General features: G+C 44.7%; 1 protein-coding gene across 1 annotated transcript; it reads left to right on the forward strand.

Annotated features, from left to right (window-relative positions):
- Positions 1–14,794: 14,794 nt before the first annotated feature.
- Positions 14,795–16,324, forward strand: LOC113029653 (nuclear factor 7, ovary-like). Its single transcript, XM_026180640.1, has 2 exons — positions 14,795–14,806; positions 14,908–16,324. The coding sequence occupies exon 2, from the start codon at positions 14,925–14,927 to the stop codon at positions 16,314–16,316; it is 1,392 nt and encodes a 463-aa protein (XP_026036425.1). The 5' UTR covers positions 14,795–14,806; positions 14,908–14,924; the 3' UTR covers positions 16,317–16,324.
- Positions 16,325–22,400: the final 6,076 nt, after the last annotated feature.

Genomic DNA, 22,400 nt, shown 5'->3' on the forward strand with positions numbered 1-22,400 from the left:
AGAATACAAATACTATACACACGAGTCATGACCAATCCTTGCTTGATTGAATGGGAAGAACAAAACATGTAGGCATTCTGGGCATACTTTAATATACAATGCATACTTTCAATTGTAACAGTAGAAGTGACTGACGTTTCAGAAGTAAACACAAGGGTCAAAAATATTATATAATAAACCTATAGCCTCAGTTAGAACTAACAACATCATATCTAGACCATTCTATCTAGGGTAGAGGTACACGCCAAGGCTGCCCCCTTTCGCCTCTTCTCTTTGTCCTAGCAATTGAACCATTGGCTATTGCGATAAGGAACAATCAAAATATCTCTGGCATTAGAACAAATAATATTGAGTCCAAAATTGGATTATTCGCGGACGACATTATCTTAATGCTGTCCAAATTAAAGAGCTCAATTCCCCAGCTACTCAAGACAATTAACTCCTTTGGCAATATCTCCAGTTAAAAAATTAATGAATCCAAGTCGGCCATCCTCTTCTTTAACCATTCTGAAAGAATTAAACCACCTATTCAAACAATGTTTCAAGTTGCCAGAGACAGTCTTACCTATCTAGGTATAAAAATCACTCCAAAAATTAACAATTTGGTACATGCAAATTACTCTCCTACAATCAACTCTGTTATTGACTTAATCAATAGATGGTCTATGCTGCCAATCTCTCTGATTGGACATGTAAATATTCTCAAGATGAACGTTCTCCCAAAATTTCTATATCTCTTCCAAGTCATTCCTCTCAGCCCTCCAGATGACTTCTTCACAAAGGCAAAAACAATATTCATTAAATTCATTTGGAATAATAGACGAGCCAGACTGCGCCTTTCACTACTATATCTCCCGTATGACAGGGGAGGTCTGTGTGTGTTCCAAACCTCATATGGTACTACTGGGCTGCCCAGCTTTCTGCGGCCTCTTGGTGGTTTTCAACGACAACCTTACCCTGGGTAAATTTAGAAAGGACAAGCACTACCCCCTTACCGCTCAGCACTTACCTGTACTCCGCAAAGTATAAAGATCTGATGAAAGATACATCGAACCTCTTTGTTAAAAATACCATCCGTGTCTGGTTCGATGCACTCAAGTTTAAAAATGAAACGCCAGCACTATCCCAATTCTCACCTATCTGGGGCAATAGGGCCTTTAAACCCGGTTTGAAAGATTTGGGTTTTAAAATGTGGGCCGTCAGAGGCCTGTGCAAAGTTGCAGACCTATTTGACAAGGACACCCTACTATGTTTTAATGGCTTGACACAGAAATTTGGCATTCCAACTAAACATTTCTTCAAATTTCTTCAAATCAGAAGCTTCATTTCAAAAACTCAAAAATCCCTAACATTGCCCACTCTAAACTCATTAGAGGACATAGCAATAAACCATCAGCTGAAGAAGGGTTTAATATCCCGTTTTTATAGCAACCTCAGAGATGGCTCTCAAACATCCTCAGAAAAAGAAAGACTCGCCTGGTGTCAAGACTTAGAGTGTAGAATAACTACAGAGGAATGGCAAAAAAACAGCTTGAAAGCCCAAACACAATCTATAAACACTCAATTTAAACTAATCCAGTATAAATGGCTAATGAGAACACATATAACCCCAACATTATTAAACAAATTTGACCCCAAAACTCCGGACATATGTGTTAAATGTGTGGAAAAAGGCACACTGATGCATTGCCTGTGGGGATGCTCAGAAATCAGAAAGTTTTGGAAAGAAGTTTTAGATGTATTTGCGCATATTACAAGTGTCAAGCTGAATCTATGTCTGAAACTATGCATCCTAGGAATTTTCCCCGCTGAAATCCAGCTGAGCAAAGTTCTCCAAAAAACCACAATCTTCTGCCTGTTACAGGCGAAATATAGCATAGCCAAATCATGGAGATCCATTAGTAGACCACACTTGAGAACTTGGTTGTCGACACTGTCAAAATCCCTCGCTTTGGAGAAACTTACGTCTATGATAAAGGGTAAACATGCTTCCTTTAAAAAAATGTGGGGAAATTTTTTGTTATTTTTGGAAAGTGAGGAGATGATCGATAGTGAACAGAAATGACTATATCCATTTAACCTGTATGGGAGAAGTAGTGTTGCAGCTGTCAAAGAGAACCTGGGGGGCCTGCGAGTGCTGGACTGTTCAATCGAAGTACAGGAGATGAGATGTGAAATTAAATGGACTGGAACTGAAGAAGACACAGCTTATTGTTGCAGCCGTTAGGTCAGATGCCTCTCTAACTAACTTGACACCCTTGGACTAAACTTCAGCCCGAAGGCCTGGAATAATGCACTTCAACCTATTGACTCGCTGTGTTATACCTGTTTGTTTTTTTTGGAGCACTGTCTGTTCCCCTTGTTTTTTTTCTGTTTTTGTTTTTTGTTTTTGTTTTGTTTGGTTTTTTTTTTTTTTTTTTTGGGGGGGGGGTGTTTTACTTATCTATATATAATTTTTTTCTGTAATAATATCTGATAGCAAAATGTATAGAACAAACAAACAAACAAAAACAACAACAACAACAGTGGAATAGGATAACAATAATAAAAATAAGATGCTATATATAATAGAATAAAATACAATAAATGGTGGTGAACAACAATTGGTGCAACAGTGCGAACGTTATTCCTCTCACACGCTCCTGCACACCAAATCTGGAACTACTGTCCATCATGTGTCGTCCTTTTTATCTACCTCGGGAATTTACATCTGCTACACTACGGTCAAGGACGGCTACAAGGCACAATCTCGCCCTCCGTTTGGCAAATCTGATCACGCCGCCATCTTCCTCATGCCAAAATACAAACAAAGGCTGAAACAGGAAGTTCCGGTTCAGAGGAAGGTCGCGCGCTGGACGGATCAATCGGTGGCCGCATTACAGGACGCACTCGATGACGCAGACTGGGACATGTTCAGAAACAGCTCCGATGATGATGTCAACGTGTTTACGGAAGCGGTTGTGGGATTCATTGGGAAACTAGCGGATGATACCGTGGAGACAAAGACTATCACAACGTTTCCCAACCAGAAGCCGTGGGTGTATAAAACCATCCGCGACGCTCTGAGATCCCGCACCGCTGCCTACAACACAGGACTCACGACGGTGGACATGGACCCGTACAAAGCCGCGTCATATAACGTGCGGAGGGCGGTGAAAGAGGCGAAGCAGCGCTACGGGAGGAAACTAGAGTCACAACTCCAACAGAGTTGGAGGACTAAGGACAATAACGGACTATAAAGCACCAACAACCGGTATGATGAACGCGGCCGTGACTCTGGCAGACGAGCTGAACACTTTCTATGCTCGCTTCGAGGCTGCAGCTAAGGATTCCAACGATGCTAGTGCTAGCAGCGCTAATGGTTGCAGACAGGAAGATACTGCCAGCACTGGAAACATGCTCGTCATCTCCGAGCATGAAGTAAGGAGAGCCTTCAAGAGAGTGAACACCAGGAAAGCAGCAGGACCAGACGGCATCCCAGGTCGTATCCTTAGAGACTGCGCATACCAGCTAGCTCCTGTGTTCACTGAGATATTCAACATCTCTTTATCTCAGTCGGTGATCCCAACATGCTTCAAAGAGTCCATCATTGTTCCTGTCCCGAAGAAACCCCACCCTGCTTCTCTCAATGACTATCGCCCTGTAGCCCTCACCTCAGTAGTGATGAAGTGCTTTGAACACCTGGTCAGAGACTTCATCATTTCTTCACTACCAGACACACTGGACCCACTACAGTTCACTTACCGTCCAAATCGTTCCACAGACGATGCCATCTCTCATCTCCTCCACACATCACTTACTCACTTGGACACTAGAAGGGGGAATTATGTTAAAATGCTCTTCATAGACTACAGCTCTGCATTTAACACCATAATTCCCTCCACACTCACCACCAAACTGGAGCATCTGGGACTCAGCTCATCTATGTGTCAGTGGATCTCCAACTTCCTAACTGGCAGACCACAGGCAGTAAGGATGGGCGGACATGTCTCAGCCTCCGCCACTCTCAGCACTGGAGCCCCCCAGGGGTGTGTTCTGAGCCCCCTGCTGGGCCTGATCTCTGATAACAACAAGACGGTCTACCTGAAGGAGATTAGGAATCTGGAGAACTGGTGCCAGAGGAACAACCTCTTTCTAAACGTCAGTAAGACAAAGGAGCTGATAGTGGACTTCAGCACTAAGCAGGAGAGGAACTACCAGACCCCCGTCATCAACGAGTGCCCAGTGGAGAGAGTGGACAGCATCAAATACCTCGGAGTTCACATCACACAGGACCTGTCATGGTCCTGTCACATCAACACCGTGGTGAAAAAGGCCCGTCAGCGTCTCTAACACCTCAGACGCTTGAGAGACTTCCAACTGCCCTCCAAGGTGCTCAGGAACTTTTACTCGTGCACCATAGAGAGCATCCTGACGGGAAACATCTTAACCTGGTTCAGGAACAGCACCATGCAAGACAGACGAGCTCTACAGAGGGTTGTGCGGTCAGCTGAGCGCACCATCCGCTCCGAGCTCCCTGACCTGCACTCAATCTACAGCAGGCGGTGCTGAACCAAGGCCAGGAAGATCGTGAAGGACCTCAGCCATCCCAACAACAGACTGTTCTCTCTGTTGAGGTCAGGAAAGCGATTCCGCTCCCTGAAGACCAACACAGAAAGACTGAGGAGGAGCTTCTTCCCGCAGGCGATACAGTCTCTCAATCACACCACCACACAGTACTGACCCACACATATAGTTCTTGAACCCGAGCACACTTTTGGCCGCACCCGAGGAAGGTGATCCACACTGCTGTATGAAAAAATTAGATGAAGAGACAAAGCCACGTGCTGACATTTACAGCACACCTCAACCTGGCTTTAGTAATGTTTTCGTAGACGGCTCAGCGTCTAAGAATAGCCTAGGACAAACCTGTGTAGGCTATGCAGTGACTACAGCAGACAGAGTGATAGAGGCAAAACCGCTAACAACCTCACACTCAGCTCAGAGTGCAGAACTCAAAGCAGTCATACGTGCATGTGAATTGCACGCAGGCCAAAATATAAATATATACACTGACAGCCAGTATGTTTTTTCAGCAGTGCACCACTTTGCAAAAATTTGGCAGAACAGAGGAGTGATTACATCCACTGGACACCCAGTACAACATGGAAGTCTTCTGAAGACACTATTAGATGTAATAATATTGCCAAAACAGTTAGCATTATGCAAATGTGCTGCACATCAGAAAGATAAATCAGAAATAATTAAAAGCAATAACTTTGCAGATCAAGACCATGCAAATACCACTTGACGTCCTTAAAGACGAACGAAAGACGAACAAAAAGCAGCACCAACCGCAGAACAGAAGAAATGGTTAAAGTGTGGAGCACAACTAAAAGATGATCTGATGACTTGTGAAGGAAAACCAATACTTCCCAAATCCCTACACAGAACAGCAGCATTAGTGACACATGGGGTTACCCATGTGTCATCGGCAGGGATGATACAGATCATTAATACACACTTTTACACTCTAAATTTTGAAACTTCAGCAAAAGAATTTGTGAGGACATGTATGATCTGTCAAAAACACAACTCACAGGGAAATCTAAGGCCAAAAAGAGGACATTTCCCCACGCCACCTCATCCATTTCACACCATTCATATGGACTTCATTGAATTAAGTGAAAGTCAAGGCTCAAAATACGCTCTAGATGATAAGTTTATTACTCACAGCATATGCAGATGTACCACAAACCGATGAAGATCATGAAGACTTCCTTTCCTATTTGTAAGATGAAGATGAAGTGCAACTAATGATGTAGTAACTGAAAATGTGAAAGACAAGTAGTTACTTATTACCCACCAGTCTACCGTTGTTTACAGCTCTGTCTTTTTCTTTTTTCACTTAAATGACCTCAGACAAGAAAGCCTAATTTCTGCTGTTCAATACTGAAGAAATTTAAACTTCTTAAAATTATGCAAAATTGCAGAATATTTTTAAGGTTATCTGCTATAAAAAGCCAGACCAGGAAGATCTCCTTCATGTTTTTCTGTGTTTTATTCTCAGTTACTTTCACACAAAGGCATCTGCTGTGATTTTCACAATTCTGATGAAGTCTCATGTGTATTAGTACTGATAAATGATCAGAATTATAATATTTCTGACTGTCTGAGGCTAAATTGAATCAAATCAGGACTTTGAGAACCGGAATCGAATGGATTATAGAAAGCAGTGATGATACCCAGCCCTAGTGAGTAGCCTAGGCCTGAGAGTAGTGGATGTAGCTGTGGGTATCCTGCTCTTCTTGTGTGTGTACGCTACACAATTCAGCAGTAGCCTAACTCCACTTGAAATAACGTGCGAAGTCAGGATGTACCGTCCAACTCCTTTTAATTAGTATTTCCTCATGGAGTAAAACTGAAATACAAATAACATAGCTAAAATTAACCTAGCATCATTAGCACAAAAAAATTAGATTCCAATACACATCCATTAGCGTTAGCACAGAACTACTAATGTATTCATCTACAGCAAATATTTCCACAAAATATACATAAAATACAATCCTACAATTCAATACAAATGAAAACTTACAGACGGTGGTGTCGATGGCACAAACAAAAGGCAGATGTCGCTGGATCAAATTTCCCCACGTGATCCGATAGGAACTAAACAAACATGGGTGACATCCTGACGCTTCCCGAAACTGGTTTTCAAAATAAAACTAATTTCAAAATAAAATTAGCTCATTGCAAAGAGCACCTACATTGCAATAAATTAAGAGCGGAACACTCCCCGTCTGGTATCTGTTAAGATGCCATATATCAATATTCAAACCACAACATAACCTTTTCAGTCCTGGTTCTTTAAAACCATAACAACCTTCGTTATAGGCCTGAGGTACACTTTGGCCACTCCATCTTTGACGACCCGGATCTCGATCTTGCGGACCTTTCTATCACCACCGGGGAAAGTGTTTGTTACAAGAGCCATGGGCCAGTCGTTCCGGCATGTACTATCATCTTTCATCAAGACAACGTCACCTCTTTCGATGTTTGGGCTGGTTTCTTGCCATTTACGACGAAGTTGCAGTGTCTGCAAGTATTCGCATTTCCAACGATTCCAGAATTGGTCAGCCAATCTTTGCACTTGGCGCCACTGTTGTTTATACAGGTCCTTCTCAGTGAATGTCCCTGGAGGTGGAACACTCTGCTTCTGAGTAAGAAGCATTGCTGGGGTAAGTATCTGAGGGACGTCAGGATCTGAAGAGACAGAGACAAGCAGTCTGGAGTTGATGATGGCCGTCACCTCCGCCATCAGGGTGCACAGGACTTCGTGAGTCAAACTGGAGGAGGGAGTACGCATCAGCATTGAGTCTAGGATTCTCCTTGCAATTCCTATCATGCGTTCCCACACACCACCCATGTGCGAGGAGTGAGGTGGATTGAAATGCCATGTACATCCGCGATTGTTGGTGTATCTCTGAACTTCTGACTTTGACAAAACTTTTTGGAACTCCAACTCTTTGCAAGCACCAACGAAATTGGTTCCACAGTCTGAGTATAGGTGTTCAGAAGGACCTCAAATTGCAAAGAATCTTCTCAAGGAGTTGATGAACGAAGAGGTGTGTGTGTGCACGTGTGCTCATGCAAGTGAAGAGAACGGCCCAACGCTTACTCTGAGCAATACCTCCTCTTGTGCGCCTGGCTATCACGGCCCAAGGACTGAAAATGTCCACACCAGTGTAGGTAAAGGGTGGTGAAGTGCTTAGTCTCTCTTGCGGCAGGTCTGACATCTTTTGTTTCTCTCTTTTCCCACGAAGCTTTCAACAGGTGACACATCCGTGATGAACAGTACTCACGCATCGCTTGCCGCCAACTAGTCATATGCCAGCAGCTCGAATGGCACCTTCTGTGATGGTACGACCTTGATGCTCGACCTGCTCATGATAGTGTTTGATGAGCAACGTGGATACATGGTGTTTGCCTGGCAGAATGACGGGATGCCTTTCTTTGTCGCTTAAGTCAGCTAATGTCAACCTGCCTCCAACCTTTAGCAGACCATCTGCATCTATGATCGGGTTGAGTTTCGTTAGAGCGCTTCTCTTGGAAACATCAGCTCCCTTGGAGAGAGCATCTAGCTCTTCAAGGAAAGAAGCTTGTTGCACAGCAAGAAGAATCACAGTAGTTGCCTTGGACAACTCGTCAGCTGTGAGAGGTTTAGGGCACCAATGCCAACCATTACATCCATTGGTTCCTCGGCTGCTTGCCTTAAAAGAACAAACCACATGGATGAGTGTTGCAACTCCTCTCCATATGGACTTCCAGGAAGAGAATTTCGTGAATCTCTCACAACCCAGCAACTTGTCCTTTTGACTTGTAACACAGGTTGTAACTTGTGGTCGTATCTCAACATCTGCGTCTGGGTTGATAAGCTCAAAGATCCCATGTTGCTCGCTGCTTGGCTGTGACTTGTATAGAAATGTTGGACCCGTGAACCAGTTGGTTCTGGTGAGCTGTGAGGCTTGAACGGACCTAGAAGCATGGTCATCTGGGTTATGCTCCGTAGGTACATACCTCCACTAATTCGGTTGTGTGGACTGGCGGATTCTCTGGACTCTGTTGTGCACATAAACATAGAAACGTTTGGACTAATTATGAATGTAGCACAGCAGCACTTTACTGTCACAGTAGAAGGTGACCGCATCAATTTGGATATCAATCTCTTGAACGATAAACTCAGCAATTTCTACGGCTAGCACTGCCGCACACAGCTCCAGTCTAGGTATGGTAGGTTCAGTTGGTGGTGCAAGTCTAGCTTTCCCAAGAATGAAGCCCACATGAACCTGGTCATTTGCATCTGTTGTCTTGAGGTACGCCACCGCACCAATCGCTTTGGTTGAAGCGTCTGAAAAGATGCATATCTCTTTACGACTGGCATTGGAACAGGAGGTGGTGGTATACGCTCGAGGGATATGAAGATGTTGCAGTTCTTGAAGCGAATTTTTCCATGTCTCCCAAACCTTACATTTGTCCTGAGGGAGTGGACTGTCCCAGTCAGTTCCATCTAAGGTCAACTCTCTCAGCAATGACTTGCCTTGAACGGTCACAGGAGCGATGAAGCCGAGAGGGTCAAAGAGACTGTTTATGGTGGAGAGAATCCCACGTCGTGTGAATGGCTTGTCACTGACTGACACTTGGAAGGTGAATGTGTCCTTTTAACATCCCAACTCAATCCAAGGCTTCGCTGTGTGGGTACTGCGCTTCCATCCAAGTAAAGATCTTTAATGCCTTTAGCATGATCTCCTGCAGGGAAGGCTTTCAAGACGTCAACGCTGTTGGACGTGATCTTATGCAGTCTCAGGTTTGACTCAGAGAGAGATGCTTGGGTTCTCTGTAGCAGAGAAATTGCCTCTTCCTCTGTGGATGTGGAAACAAGACCATCGTCTACATAGAACTCGCGTTCCACAAAATGTCTGGTGTCTGACCCATACTGCTGTTCTCCTTCCTTTGCAGCTCTTCTGAGACAGTATATTACCACAGCTGGAGAAGGACTGTTGCCGAATACGTGAACTCTCATCCTGTATTCAACAATGTCTTTGCTGGGATCATTATCTCTATACCACAGAAAGCGTAAGTAGTCTCGGTGGTCTTCTCTCACGACAAAACAATGAAACATCTGTTCGATGTCAGCCATGATTGCTACTCGCTCTCTCCTGAAACGAATAAGGACTCCCATTAGACTGTTATTCAAGTCTGGTCCAGTGAGTAGCAAGTTGTTCAGCGAGATGCCATTGCATTGTGCGCTTGAGTCAAAAACAACTCTGATTTGGTCGGGTTTCCTGGGACGATAGACCCCAAACATCGGCAAATACCAGCACTCTTTACCTTTAGGGAGTGGTGTGCATGAAGGCAATGAACTGGTCCTTCATCCTTGGTTTACGCTCTAGTGTGCGAAGTAATGAGAAGAGGCGGGTCATTGCTTGCTCACGATTGTTGGGCAAAGGTGGTCTGGGGGGCCTGAAAGGAAGAGGAGCCACCCAACTATTCAACTCGTCCTGAAAAACCTCATCACCCATTATCCGCAGAAACTGTTCGTCCTCTATGGAGAAGGCACGCTTGTCATCATCCGCTGTTCTTGCAAAGACTGTGTTGCCGAGTGAGTCGTCGTCCATTGTAGTGCTACGGCAACTGTGTGAGAGTCCCTTGACTTGACTGGAGTTGACCGTTTGCTTGAGATGGATGTGGCTCGTACAAGGTATGAACAATGATGGCCTTCCGTCTTCCAGTATGTTCGTTTTATAACAGTGGACAATGGGCTTATGAACCTTTCCCAAACACACATCGTCTACTAAGACCCATCCAAGGTCAAGCCTTTCAGCAAAGGGTGCATCACCTTCATCACTTCGATTCCGAATAAGTTGAAGAACTCTGACCTGGCTAGAGACTTGTTGCTCTGGTCATCGAGCATAGCATACATTTTGATGGCTTGTTGTGGGCACTCTTTGGGATAAACTTTAACAAGACATATCTTGGAACAAGATTTTGACCTAGCGCCATCGCCACAAACTTCAGTGCACAGAGGGCTTGCAACTGGTTCTGGGATAGTGTCCTCTTTTCCCGGCTCCCCGTCGTCACCTGTTCGGGGACTTGAGGCCTTGGTTGACAGTTGTGGTGGACCAGGATGAAGAGCTGTGATGTGCTTGTCACTGTTGCACTCATCACATTTCAGGACAACTTTGCAGTCTCGTGCGAGATGAGATGTGGATGCACAGCATTTGAAACAGACGCCTTGATCTTTTAAGTACATTGTGCGTTCTTCAATGGTCTTTAGCCTGAAACCACGGCATTTCTTTAAGGGGTGGGGTTTTTTATGGATGGGGCAATGCTTGGATATATCCTCTCTAGGATCTGGATCGCTTTGTGGGCCCTCAGAAATGACTTTGGTCGTATGAACTGAGACTGGGGTTCTTAAATTTGTGTGGTGTGAGACAGGCTTTTCTGTGACAGGACTGCTTCCAGAAAGAGCAAAACTGGGATCATTTCTTGTTTTAGCTTGATAGCAGATGAAGGAAGTGAAAAATGAAAAGGGGGGATAACCAACCTTGTAGTCCTCTTTGTATTTTGAGCCTTGAGTGATCCATTTTTCTTGCAGGTTGTATGGCAGTTTTTCCACGATGGGTTTGATGCCACAGGCGGTATCCAGGTATGCTAAGCCGGGCAAGTAGCCATCCTCTTTTGCTGAAAGTAGTTCCATCAATAGACCTCCAAGATCCCTTAACCTGTAATTGTCCTTGTTTGTCATTTTAGGAAAGCTGTCTAACTTCCTAAAGAGAGCACTTTCGATAACTTCTGGAGCACCGTAGCATTCATCGAGCCTGTCCCAGACCATTTTGAGTGCAGTATTTGGGTTGTCAATATGAACTGCTCTTAGGCGCTTGGCATACACAGAAGATTCCTTCCCAAGCCATTTTAAAAGTAAATCCAGCTGTTCGCTTGCAGTAAGGTCCAAACCCTTAATGGTATTGGAGAAGGCAGATTTCCATGCTCTGTATGACTCTGGATGATCGTCGAAGTGGGTTAAGCCAGTGCTCACAAGCTCTTTTCTTGCCAGGTACTTCGCCATGTCCATCATCACTGAAGACTCTGGAGGGTGTGTATGAGAAGTGTTGAGGTACTGAGGAAAAGTTAGCTCTGGCTTAGGGTAGGGCGTATTGCTCTTTTGTTCTTGCAGGAGTTCCTCACTGTTAACTTGGGGGCGACCATTTTTGTCTGGCTGAGCTGATGGGGTAGAGGTGTGAGAGGTTTGGTATGCATGCATTACCTCGGAACTTGGTTGTGGCTGGAAAGGTGTGGGCCATGAGTCTTTCACGATATACTCCTCTTTAATGATGTACTTAGCTGATGGTGGAGGGCTCTTCTCGATGGGATGCTCTGATATTGAGAGATTGACTGGTTCATTACGTTGGTTAAGCTGCATAGTTTGGTCTCTGATATAGTCGCTTACACGTTCATGTGTACTCTGCACCATAACTGGGACACTTTTCCAATTAGGATGTGCTTCAACCTCTATCTCTGCTGCTGCTTCCAAAACTTCTGCTTGGACAATTGCAGCTGCAGCTTCCCCTTCAAGATTTAAGGCTTCGCGATTAGCTTCTAATCTTGCTTTGTCGACTTTAATGCTGATTTCTCTCTGTGCGAAGGCAACACGTGCACGAGCACAGCTTCTGCCTTGGCTCTCGCGTGTGCAGCCACTGCACTGACATTTGATATACTTGAATATCTGGAAACTGAACCCGTGCTTTTAACTGATGCTCCGTCTTGAGGAGGCTTTGGTTCTTTAAGTCTTGCACCTTCGGGGTGTGCTTCGTCCATGTTTGTTGACATAACTTGCTGTCGTAGAGTTGTTTTGCCAGCTGCTCACCGTCTTTTTACTATCCTGCTCTCCTTGTGTGTGTACGCTACACAATTCAGCAGTAGCCTAACTCCACTTGAAATAACGCGTGGAGTCAGGATGTACCGTCCAACTCCTTTTAATTAGTAAGTATTTCCTCATGGAGTAAAACTGAAATACAAATAACATAGCTAAAATTAACCTAGCATCATTAGCACAAAAGAATTAGATTCCAATACACATCCATTAGCGTTAGCACACAACTACTAATGTATTCATCTACAGCAAATATTTCCACAAAATATACATAAAATACAATCCTACAATTCAATACAAATGAAAACTTACAGACGGTGGTGTCGATGGCACAAACAAAAGGCAGATGTCGCTGGATCAAATTTCCCCACATGATCCGATAGGAACTAAACAAACATGGCTGACATCCTGACCCTTCCCGAAACTGGTTTTCAAAATAAAAAGAATTTCAAAATAAAATTAGCTCATTGCAAAGAGCGCCTATATTGCAATAAATTAAGAGCGGAACAGTGGGTAATAAGAAAAGATGAAAAGAACTATTGATAACTTTTTTGTTAAGTTAAGGCCTGAACCGTCTGAAATTCATAGCCAGTGCTCTGACACAGTGCCATCAATCTTTGAATGCTGAAAAAGCACAGTGTATCCAGGAAACACATTATATGCTGCAATAAATGCACTGCCCAAGTGCCCCCTCTCCACACTGCCTTTCAGCAACAGACAGCAGCAAACAGGTCGTCTGTTAGGATGCCTGGGTCGTTGACCCAGGGGTTTTGAGTTTATATTATTATTCATACTTTCTAGTCTTTGGTTTCTTTGAGTTCTGTCTTATAGTTTATGTCTCTGTCTTCTCTAGCTGCTCTGTCTCCCCTGTCAGCTGTATCCCCTTGTCTAGTTCGCGTCTCTGTGTGTCCTTAGTGGCTATATCCCCGTGTCCAGTCAGTGTCTGTGTCTGCCCTGGTCCCACGTCTCTGTTCCCTCTGTAGTGCTTGCATGTGAGTCTGTGTTATGTAGTGATGGGACGTTCTGTATCGAGGCTTCGGAGCGTGTGTCGAGTAATGGAGGGGGCGTTTCCGCGAAGCGCGTATCGAGGCTTGCTTCATTTATGGGAGGAGCTGAAAATGATGACGTCCGAAGCCTCGCTGCCCGGCTGTACCACGTGACTGGTTCATGAAGCGGTTCGAACTTTGCCGCAAATAATCATTTTCCATACTGCCAGCATAAATATACACAGTATACTGCCATCACTACAATATACATGTTTTACACACTCCTTTTGTTGTTGACATTTACAGGCTGTGTGCAAAACGCCACACTCTTCAAATTCATGCCAGCTATTATTTTTACGTCCAGTAGGTGTCCTGCTAGAGCAAATGAAGCTTCATGAAGCTTCGCGTTGGGGTGAACCAATTGGATGAAAAGCTCCAGTGCTTCATGGGGCTTCATCTGCCCATCACTAGTGTTATGTGTTTCCTGTTTTACTTTGAAGGTCTCTGTCTTATCTCAGTGTGTTCAGTTTACGCTTCTTTGGTCTCGTCAGTTCTGATTTGCCCCAGCTGTGTTTCCCTCCTGTTACTCATTTCCTGATTGCTCCCTCTGTGTATTTAAGCCCTGTGTTTCTCTGTGTCCGTGTCGTGATCTACCGATTACGTTGCTGTGTGTTTTGTCAATCCGCCGGTGTTAGTGTATTTTTTTTGGAGTTTTTCCAGTTATGTTATGTTTGCGTTCAGCATTAAAGCTGTTTTGGTTTAAGTTCTGTCTCCGGAGTCTGCACCTTGGGTCCTATTCCTGTCTGCACACAGCCACACCTAACATCGTCAGAGAAGGCCAAGATGATGATTAAGTTTAACATTTTCTACAATATTGACAAAGCACTTTGAGCACAAGTTTGTTAGTTAATAATTTAGAAATTAATATTGTCTGTGTGGACTTCCCCCCAAAGAAAGTGCACATGTAAAACTGCGGTGTTAAGCGATGCGGTTGAAAAATTTGAGTGCGCCTAACTTTTGTGTCGGTACGCCTAAATTTTTAAAGTTAGGCGTACCAGTGCGCCCATGTCAAAAAGTTAGTCTAGAGCCCTGCAACAGGTTTCATGTTGTGACCTGTGGAGGTGAAATGATGCAAAACGTGTTTTATAGCTTTTGAGCTGCAGGCAGGATTGAAACACACCTTAGTTAAAAGTCAAACAGCAACATTTTTCTCCTCCCCTCACGTCACTCAAATGCAACAAACCAGGAAACAGGCTGTTCCTCCTCCTCAGTAAAGAGAGACACACAGACGATCAGACTGAGTTCAGACCAAACTAGCAGCTTCCTCTGAGTGAGTCCAGCTACAGGAGAGAAAAGTGGAAAACTCCAACACTGCTGCTTCAAGCTGTTGACGCTCCACACACTGAATGTGAGTTTGAGCAAAAACACGACTCAAAGGAAGTTTCAGTGAAGGTGGTAGAGGAGGGAGGGGAGCCAGGACTGACTGTACTTCCTGTCTGCTGTTTTCAGCTTCACTCACAGACTCAATGGCTTCCAGATCAGAGGAGGATCTCTGCTGTCTGGTCTGTCAGGAGGTCTTCAGAGATCCCGTTATTCTGTCATGTAGCCACAGCTTCTGTAAAGACTGTCTGAAGAGATGGTGGAGAGAGAGACCAACACATGAGTGTCCAGTTTGTAACAGAAGATCTTCAAAGGATGAACCACCTTTTAATCTGGCTTTAAAAGACCTGTGTGAGTCGTTCTTACAGGAGAGAGATCAGAGAGCTTCAGAGGCTCTCTGCAGTCGGCACTCTGAGAAACTCAAACTCTTCTGTCTGGACCATCAGCAGCCAGTGTGTGTCGTCTGCAGAGACTCAGAAAAACACACCAATCACAGATTCAGACCCATCGATGAAGCTGCACAACAACACAAGAAGGAACTTCAGGAAACTCTGGAGCCCTTAAAGAAGAAGTTAAAGGTTTGTGAAGAAGTTCAAGTGAAGTTTGGTCAAACAGCAGAACACATTAAGGTCCAGGCCCGACACACAGAGAGGCAGATTAAGGAGCAGTTTAAGAAGCTTCACCAGTTTCTAGCAGAGGAAGAGGAGGCCAGGCTGGCTGCACTGAGGGAGGAAGAGGAGCAGAAGAGTGGGATGATGGAGGAGAAGATGGAGGCTCTGAGCAGAGAGATAGCAGCTCTTTCAGACACAGTCAGAGCCACAGAGGAGGAGCTGAGAGCTGAAGATGTCTCATTCCTGCACAACTACAAGGCTGCAGTGGAAAGAGTCCAGCGCTGCCCCCTGCTGGATGATCCACAGCTGCCCTCAGGAGCTCTGATAGACCAGGCCAAACACCTGGGCAACCTGACCTTCAACATCTGGAACAACATGAAGGACATGGTCTCCTACACTCCTCTCATTCTGGACCCAAACACTGCTCATCCAGAACTCATCCTGTCTGAAGATCTGACCAGTGTGAGAGGAGGAGGAGAGAAGCAGCAGCTTCCTGATAATCCAGAGAGGATTGATCGTTTCTATTCTGTCCTGGGCTCTGAGGGCTTTAACTCAGGGACTCACTGCTGGGATGTTGAAGTTGGAGACAGTAAATGGTGGATACTGGGTGTGTTAGCAGAGTGTGCACAAAGGAAGGGACACAAACTGTCTGGTTTATGGAGAATATGGTTTAATGGAAGTAAATTCTCAGCACGCTCACCATCAGCTCCATCCACTGCTCTCTCAGTTCAGAAGAAGCTCCAGAGGATCAGAGTGAATCTGGACTGGAACAGAGGAAAGCTGTCATTCTCTGATCCTGATACTAACACACACATACACACCTTCACACACACTTTCACTCACAGGATGTTTCCATATATTAACACTGTTGATGAAGTGAAGGTGTTGCCGTTGAAGGTGTCAGTGTCAGTGCAGCAGATGAGTTGAGGATGATGATATTTCTAATGTTGTTTCCTGTCAGTAAGTTGAAGCTGTTAAACTGCAGCTGTCCTCCTGCTGCCTCGTTGTTCCAAAGCTCTTTGTTTCTCTTTTAGTTCTCACTGTTTCTTTCTGTTTCTGCTGTCCACCTCCATGGGTGATCGTGGCTCAGGAGTTGGCAGTTCGTCTTGTAATCGGAAGGTTGCTGGTTCGAGCCCCGACTCGGACGGTCTCGGTCGTTGTGTCCTTGGGCAAGACACTTCACCCATTGCCTACTGGTGGTGGTCAGAGGGCCCAGTTGGCGCCAGTGTCCGGCAGCCTCGCCTCTGTCAGTGCGCCCCAGGGTGGCTTTGGCTATACTGTAGCTTGCCATCACCAGTGTGTGAATGGATGGATGACTGAATGTGCAAAGCGCTTTGGGGTCCTTAGGGACTAGTAAAGCGCTATACAAATACAGTCCATTTACCTTTTCACATGGAAAATCATTTCACTGTTTCTCACTGAATGACTCCCCAAACTAGATTTGAAATTCTATCAAGTTTCTAATCATTACAAGTGATTCATGTTTCTATTTGATGTGTAAATGGAGATGATTTAGTTTGTTGGGATATGGACTGACATGTGTTGAATGGGAGGAGCAGTTTGTTGTTGTCTTCTTGTCTGTTTATGACAACAATAAATATATTGTTGAAACAATGATTCATGTTTAACTCCATATATGAAATCAGGGGCGTCACTAGGTTTTAAGCACAGCGGGGGCTTAGCCCCCAAGAGATGCACACGATATGAACAAACATAGTGAATGAGCACAAAATTTCACAAACAGAAAACAAAGACTGATAAATTGTTTTCCAACTTTTTTGGACAGATAAAACATCTTAGGCCACTTTCAATAGACATGACTGCAAGACTGAATCTTTTCTGACCCATTGTTTGACACAGCCAGGAGTGCAGCCGACGCAGTGCACTAAAGGACCTTTCGTACAAGCAGCTGCTGACAGGCACTGTTAGGGCAACTTGGATGGTGTCCTTCGGAGAGGGAAACATGTCTGAATCAAGGAGGTTGTACACAGACAACATATTTTTGGGTGGACATCCAGCCTCTGTTTTCCGGGTAAGAAAGTTTCTGGCCACCAGAACCTCCTCTTTTGTCAGATCAAGTCTGTAGCGGTTTGAAGTTCATTCAAGTGTGGTTCATTCAAGAAGTTCTCAGATTTAGGACTGCATGCCTGGATGCCTTTTAGCAGCCCTGCATCTACACTGCAAAATCTTTGATCAAGCTCGCCAACCATCCGATCCACACAAGGGAAAAGTAACTCTCTTTTCAATGTGTCTGAGTTGTTCAATTCAGTGCGTGAACCCACAGTTGCCTCCAGGACAAAATCCTCCATTTTCCTCTGTTTGTGCCTTGTCTTGGCACCTGGTTCAGGGATACTGTGGGTGTTACACAGGGCCTTGGTTTTCTCATACAGCTCTGTAGCAAATGCATCTGAGTGTTTTCCCTTAATTGTGTCACACACAGCTTGTTTGCAGATAAAAGCTTCTGCCAGGTCTAAAGTCTCTTTCTGCAGGAATTTGTGGAGTCCTTCGGTTACAGACAGAATCGACTGAAACATCAGTAGTGCATAGACTGCTGAGAACTTGTAGAGCTTTGCTCTGAGACCAACAGCTATGGGGGATCCAGTTGCAGATAGGCACTCCAAAATGGCAGGCAATGTCTCAAGAATTGCACTGATTGATCGCAACTGACATGCCCAGCGAGTGTTCGAAAGTTGCACAAACTCAGTTTTTGTCAATCCAAGCTTTGATTGAGTCTCCATGAACTTATGATGATTGACTAGGGAGGTGCTGAAGAAAGAATACACAAACTCCAACAAGCTGAAAAGCTCCACAGCCTCTGGGACAGCCTTGCAAGTATTGCACAAAACCAGGCTGAGTTGATGAGCATAACAATGCACATAGATAGCCTCAGGATGGAGCCTTCTAAAATGTGTTTGTACACCTCCAGTGGAGCCACTCACAACGGCTGCACCATCATGTTTGTGCTACACACTTAAGCTCTTTCGACTATCTCACTCACATTTCCAGTTGCTATCATCTGTGCAACGTTTCCCTGTTTGCTAGTTCCCTGGTAGCTTTTCCATGAAACAACACTGTCCTTATGTGTTTGTGGCATCTCATGCTTGCCAAAGATGACTAAAGCTTTCTTCCAGTTCTTGCAACCGCTACTGACCAAACTATCATGTTTGATGTTTTTGCCAAACACTCTACATGGGAAGCAGAAAGCTGCATTCTGGTTGACTGAATATTCTAACCAGTTGTGCTTTTTAAACCAGCTGTGGTTAAATGCTCGCGTCTTTGTACCAAAAGTATCATGTGGATAGCTCTTCAGCTTTACCTGTCTGGGCCCTGTGTCTTTGTCACCTAAATCAAACCCTGTAGTAGAATGAGTTGCTGCAGCTGCTTCATCATTTTCCCTCTCTTTGCCTGTTTGCTCTCCTCTCTCTGTAATAACTTGATCTTCCTCTGCCTCTCATTTGCTGCAGCTCCTCTGTCTCTCCTTGCTCTCTCTGGCTTGAACTTGCCTGTTGACCTTTTTCTCCCTCAGCCTCTCCTTCTGCCTCACCCTTCAAGATACATTAAAACATACTGACTTGTAATGTAAATTGCTAATATCATGACTTATGCTCACGCGCCACAGTAATTTGTTGCTCCCAAATATTTTGAAGTTACAAACATTACATTTTGAGCACACATGTGACTAAAATGGTTGCAATTTAAAGCCCTAAAAAATATTACTAAATTACTTGAATTGAAGTAATATTAAAATAGAACCCTCAAAAATATGTGAGTCAGCCTAATTTGACTTATATATATAGCTTTGCTTTCTCCACTTTCTAACCTTGACTCTCCTAAATAAAAGCTCAAGTTAAACAGGTCTTATATGTTGTACCATGACTGAAATGTTTCATATTTCATATCCATATTGAGTTCCATAAAATTCTAATCAGACTGTCTGCATCACAAATGACTCCATCCTGTGAAATCTTTGACTCACCTCTCCAGTAGAGGTCTCTCACTCTCTGTGCTCCTCTGCCTTGACTCCTACAGGTTAATGGGGATGGAGGAGTGATTATTACTATTTCCACTGATGATAACCAATGTTCCCTCTAATTTTTCATGTGTCTGAGCGAACACACAAACTCCCTGAGCGATCCCTTGGACTACTGTGAGCAACAGCAGACGTGTGCACTGTGGTCACGCCAGCATTGAATCCATCAAAGTTAGTGTTTATTAAAATAATCAAATTACAGCATTTAAATTTATGTTAGACTACTTTTAATTAACTGCCCACTTACAATGAAATTTAAAAAAGAAATCTTGTTCATGACCTGTGTAGTATTGAATTGAATTGAATGAATGCTTTATTGGCCATATGCAGGTTGCCCCACAGAGAAATAGGACCCCCCCACCCGACTTACACACACAACAAAGACATCACATGGGAATACAGTCGGAGATCGGCAGCGTTACAGAAAAAAAACACTGAAAAAGTACACAACAATGGGAAAAGTACAAGAGGAAAAAAAGAGACCTCTTCTCACGCTGGGCACCTATGGGAGGACAGCATGAGAACAGGAAACAAAAAAAACTCCTCTGCACAGAGAGCACATAAATGTCCACATTACAACATTGGAGCACGTGACAAGCCACAGGGTTGGGTAGGGGGTGAGGAGTAATCGGAAGGAAACACAGCAGTCATCCTACACAGCGCTACCATTTCAGCGCGGCACACAGACCCGCCGTCTTCCCCCACAGGAAACAAGCATCGAAGGCATTTGGAAAGGGAGGGGGGATGAGTGTGTGCTTATCAGTGTAAGTGTATGTGTGTGCATGTCCAGAGTTCAGCTGAGACAGTGTCCTTCACCCTGCCAGGCTAAGTAAACAGTCTGCCAGCCAACCCAGGTGGCCTTGGGATGGGAAGAATAGTCATCACACAGTCGTTATCAGGGAGTTGTTGTTCGGCTCCAGCCTTGGGCCTGAGCAGCTGGCGCCGTGGTGTCCGCATGTTGAATATTGGTGATTTTTCTTTTATGCGAGCAGCTACGGAGAATTTCAAGCTGTTCAAGTTCAAATTTTATTCGCCACATGCAGGTTGCCCTGCAGTGAAATGATCCCGCCCCCTTATCTTACACACACAACACAGACATCACATGGGGATACAAGTCAGAGAACGGTTGCATTACAGAAAAACCACTGAAATGTACACTACAATGGGAAAAGTACAAGAGGAAAAAAAGAGACCCCTACTCATGCTGGGCTACAGGAGGACAGCATGAGAACAGGAAACAAAAAAACTCCTCTGCACAGAAAGCATATAAATGTCCACAGCACAACATTATAGAGCACGTGACCAGCAACAGGGTTGGGTAGGGGATAAGGAGTAATTCCAGGCAACACAGCAGCCATCCTGCCACTGCGCCGACTCTCCAGCGCGGGCCCAGACCCGCCTCGTGTTCCCAGGAGGCAACAAGCATCGAAGGCATTGGAAGGGGAGGGGGATGTGTGAGTGCTCATCAGTGTAAGTGTATGTGTGTGCGTGTCCATAGTTCAGCTGAGACAGTGTCCTTCGCCCTATAAGGCTAAGTAAACAGTCTGCTAGCCAACCCAGGTGGCCTTGCATGGGATGGAAAGAATAGTCATCACACAGTCGTTATCAGGGAGTTTTTGTTCGGCTCCAGCCTTGGGCCCGTGCAGCTGGCGCCGTGGTGTCCGCATGTTGATGTTGTTGATTTTTCTTTTATGCGAGTAGCTCAGGATAATTTCAAAGCTGTTCTTTAACACTCCGACACTGGTCTCTCAATCTCCCGTTGGAGAGCCGCGAGCCTCCCCATGATGGTATCAAACTTCTGTTCCGTGGTGTTGTCATTCTTTTGATTCTGAGACCCCACAACTGCAGTGATCCGTTCTGGGATGTGATCCAACTTTCGCTCAAGGGTCTCATTTTGAGCAGCTGTAAGCGTCTCCAAGGTGTTAACCATGCTGCGTTCGTTGTGAGAGGTCGCGCCTCGTCCCATCGCTTCGATTCCAGCGGTCAGCTTTGGGGGGGATTGAACAGCCGGTTCCGCTCTCTTATTTCTCCGATAAGTCAGGGCCAAGCCAGCTCCGATCAGCAAGAACCCTGTTATCATGGTTCCGAATAGGTAGATATCTTCAGCGTCCTCGATAGACAGTCCCGCCAGGCACAAGATCCTCCAGGTCTGCCACCCGTCCATCGTGTATCCGGCAGGGAAAGTCCCTCCAGGGCACTCGGGCTCTCCCGAACCCAGACTTCTCGTTGAGAAAAGGGTGTCAATAGCATTCAGAGACCAGTTGATCAAATCCATAATTCTCTTTTAGGTTTTAGAGAACGACAGTGAGAGACTGTTCGAGGAAAGTAATACACACGAGACAAGACAAGGACACAAGAGGCTAAGCAGGGAAGATAAGGGGAAGGAGGAGAGGAGAAAAAGTGCGACCGCCTTCGCCAAGAGCAAAAATGTTGTTACTTCCAATGTTAACACTATTGGAAGTAAAAATAAATTGAACTCCATTTTTCCTTTTCTTTTTTTTAAATAAAGCTCTGACTTGTATTATGAGTCTGTGGTCTGGGAGTCCTGTAACTCTGTCTGCAAAATACATATAATGATAATGTTGGGCAATTAATTATATAATTATTATAATTACAGGGAGTGCAGAATTATTAGGCAAATGAGTATTTTGTCCACATCATCCTCTTCATGCATGTTGTCTTACTCCAAGCTGTATAGGCTCGAAAGCCTACTACCAATTAAGCATATTAGGTGATGTGCATCTCTGTAATGAGAAGGGGTGTGGTCTAATGACATCAACACCCTATATCAGGTGTGCATAATTATTAGGCAACGTCCTTTCCTTTGGCAAAATGGGTCAAAAGAAGGACTTGACAGGCTCAGAAAAGTCAAAAATAGTGAGGTGAGATATCTTGCAGAGGGATGCAGCAGTCTCAAAATTGCAAAGCTTCTGAAGTGTGATCATCGAACAATCAAGCGTTTCATTCAAAATAGTCAACAG

Source organism: Astatotilapia calliptera, chromosome 9 (genome assembly GCF_900246225.1).
Source record: "Astatotilapia calliptera chromosome 9, fAstCal1.2, whole genome shotgun sequence".
NCBI lineage: Eukaryota > Metazoa > Chordata > Actinopteri > Cichliformes > Cichlidae > Astatotilapia > Astatotilapia calliptera.

Excerpts from the sequence above, each read along its gene's own strand:
- LOC113029653 (XM_026180640.1), top strand. The coding sequence starts at position 14,925 with ATGGCTTCCAGATCAGAGGAGGATCTCTGCTGTCTGGTCTGTCAGGAG.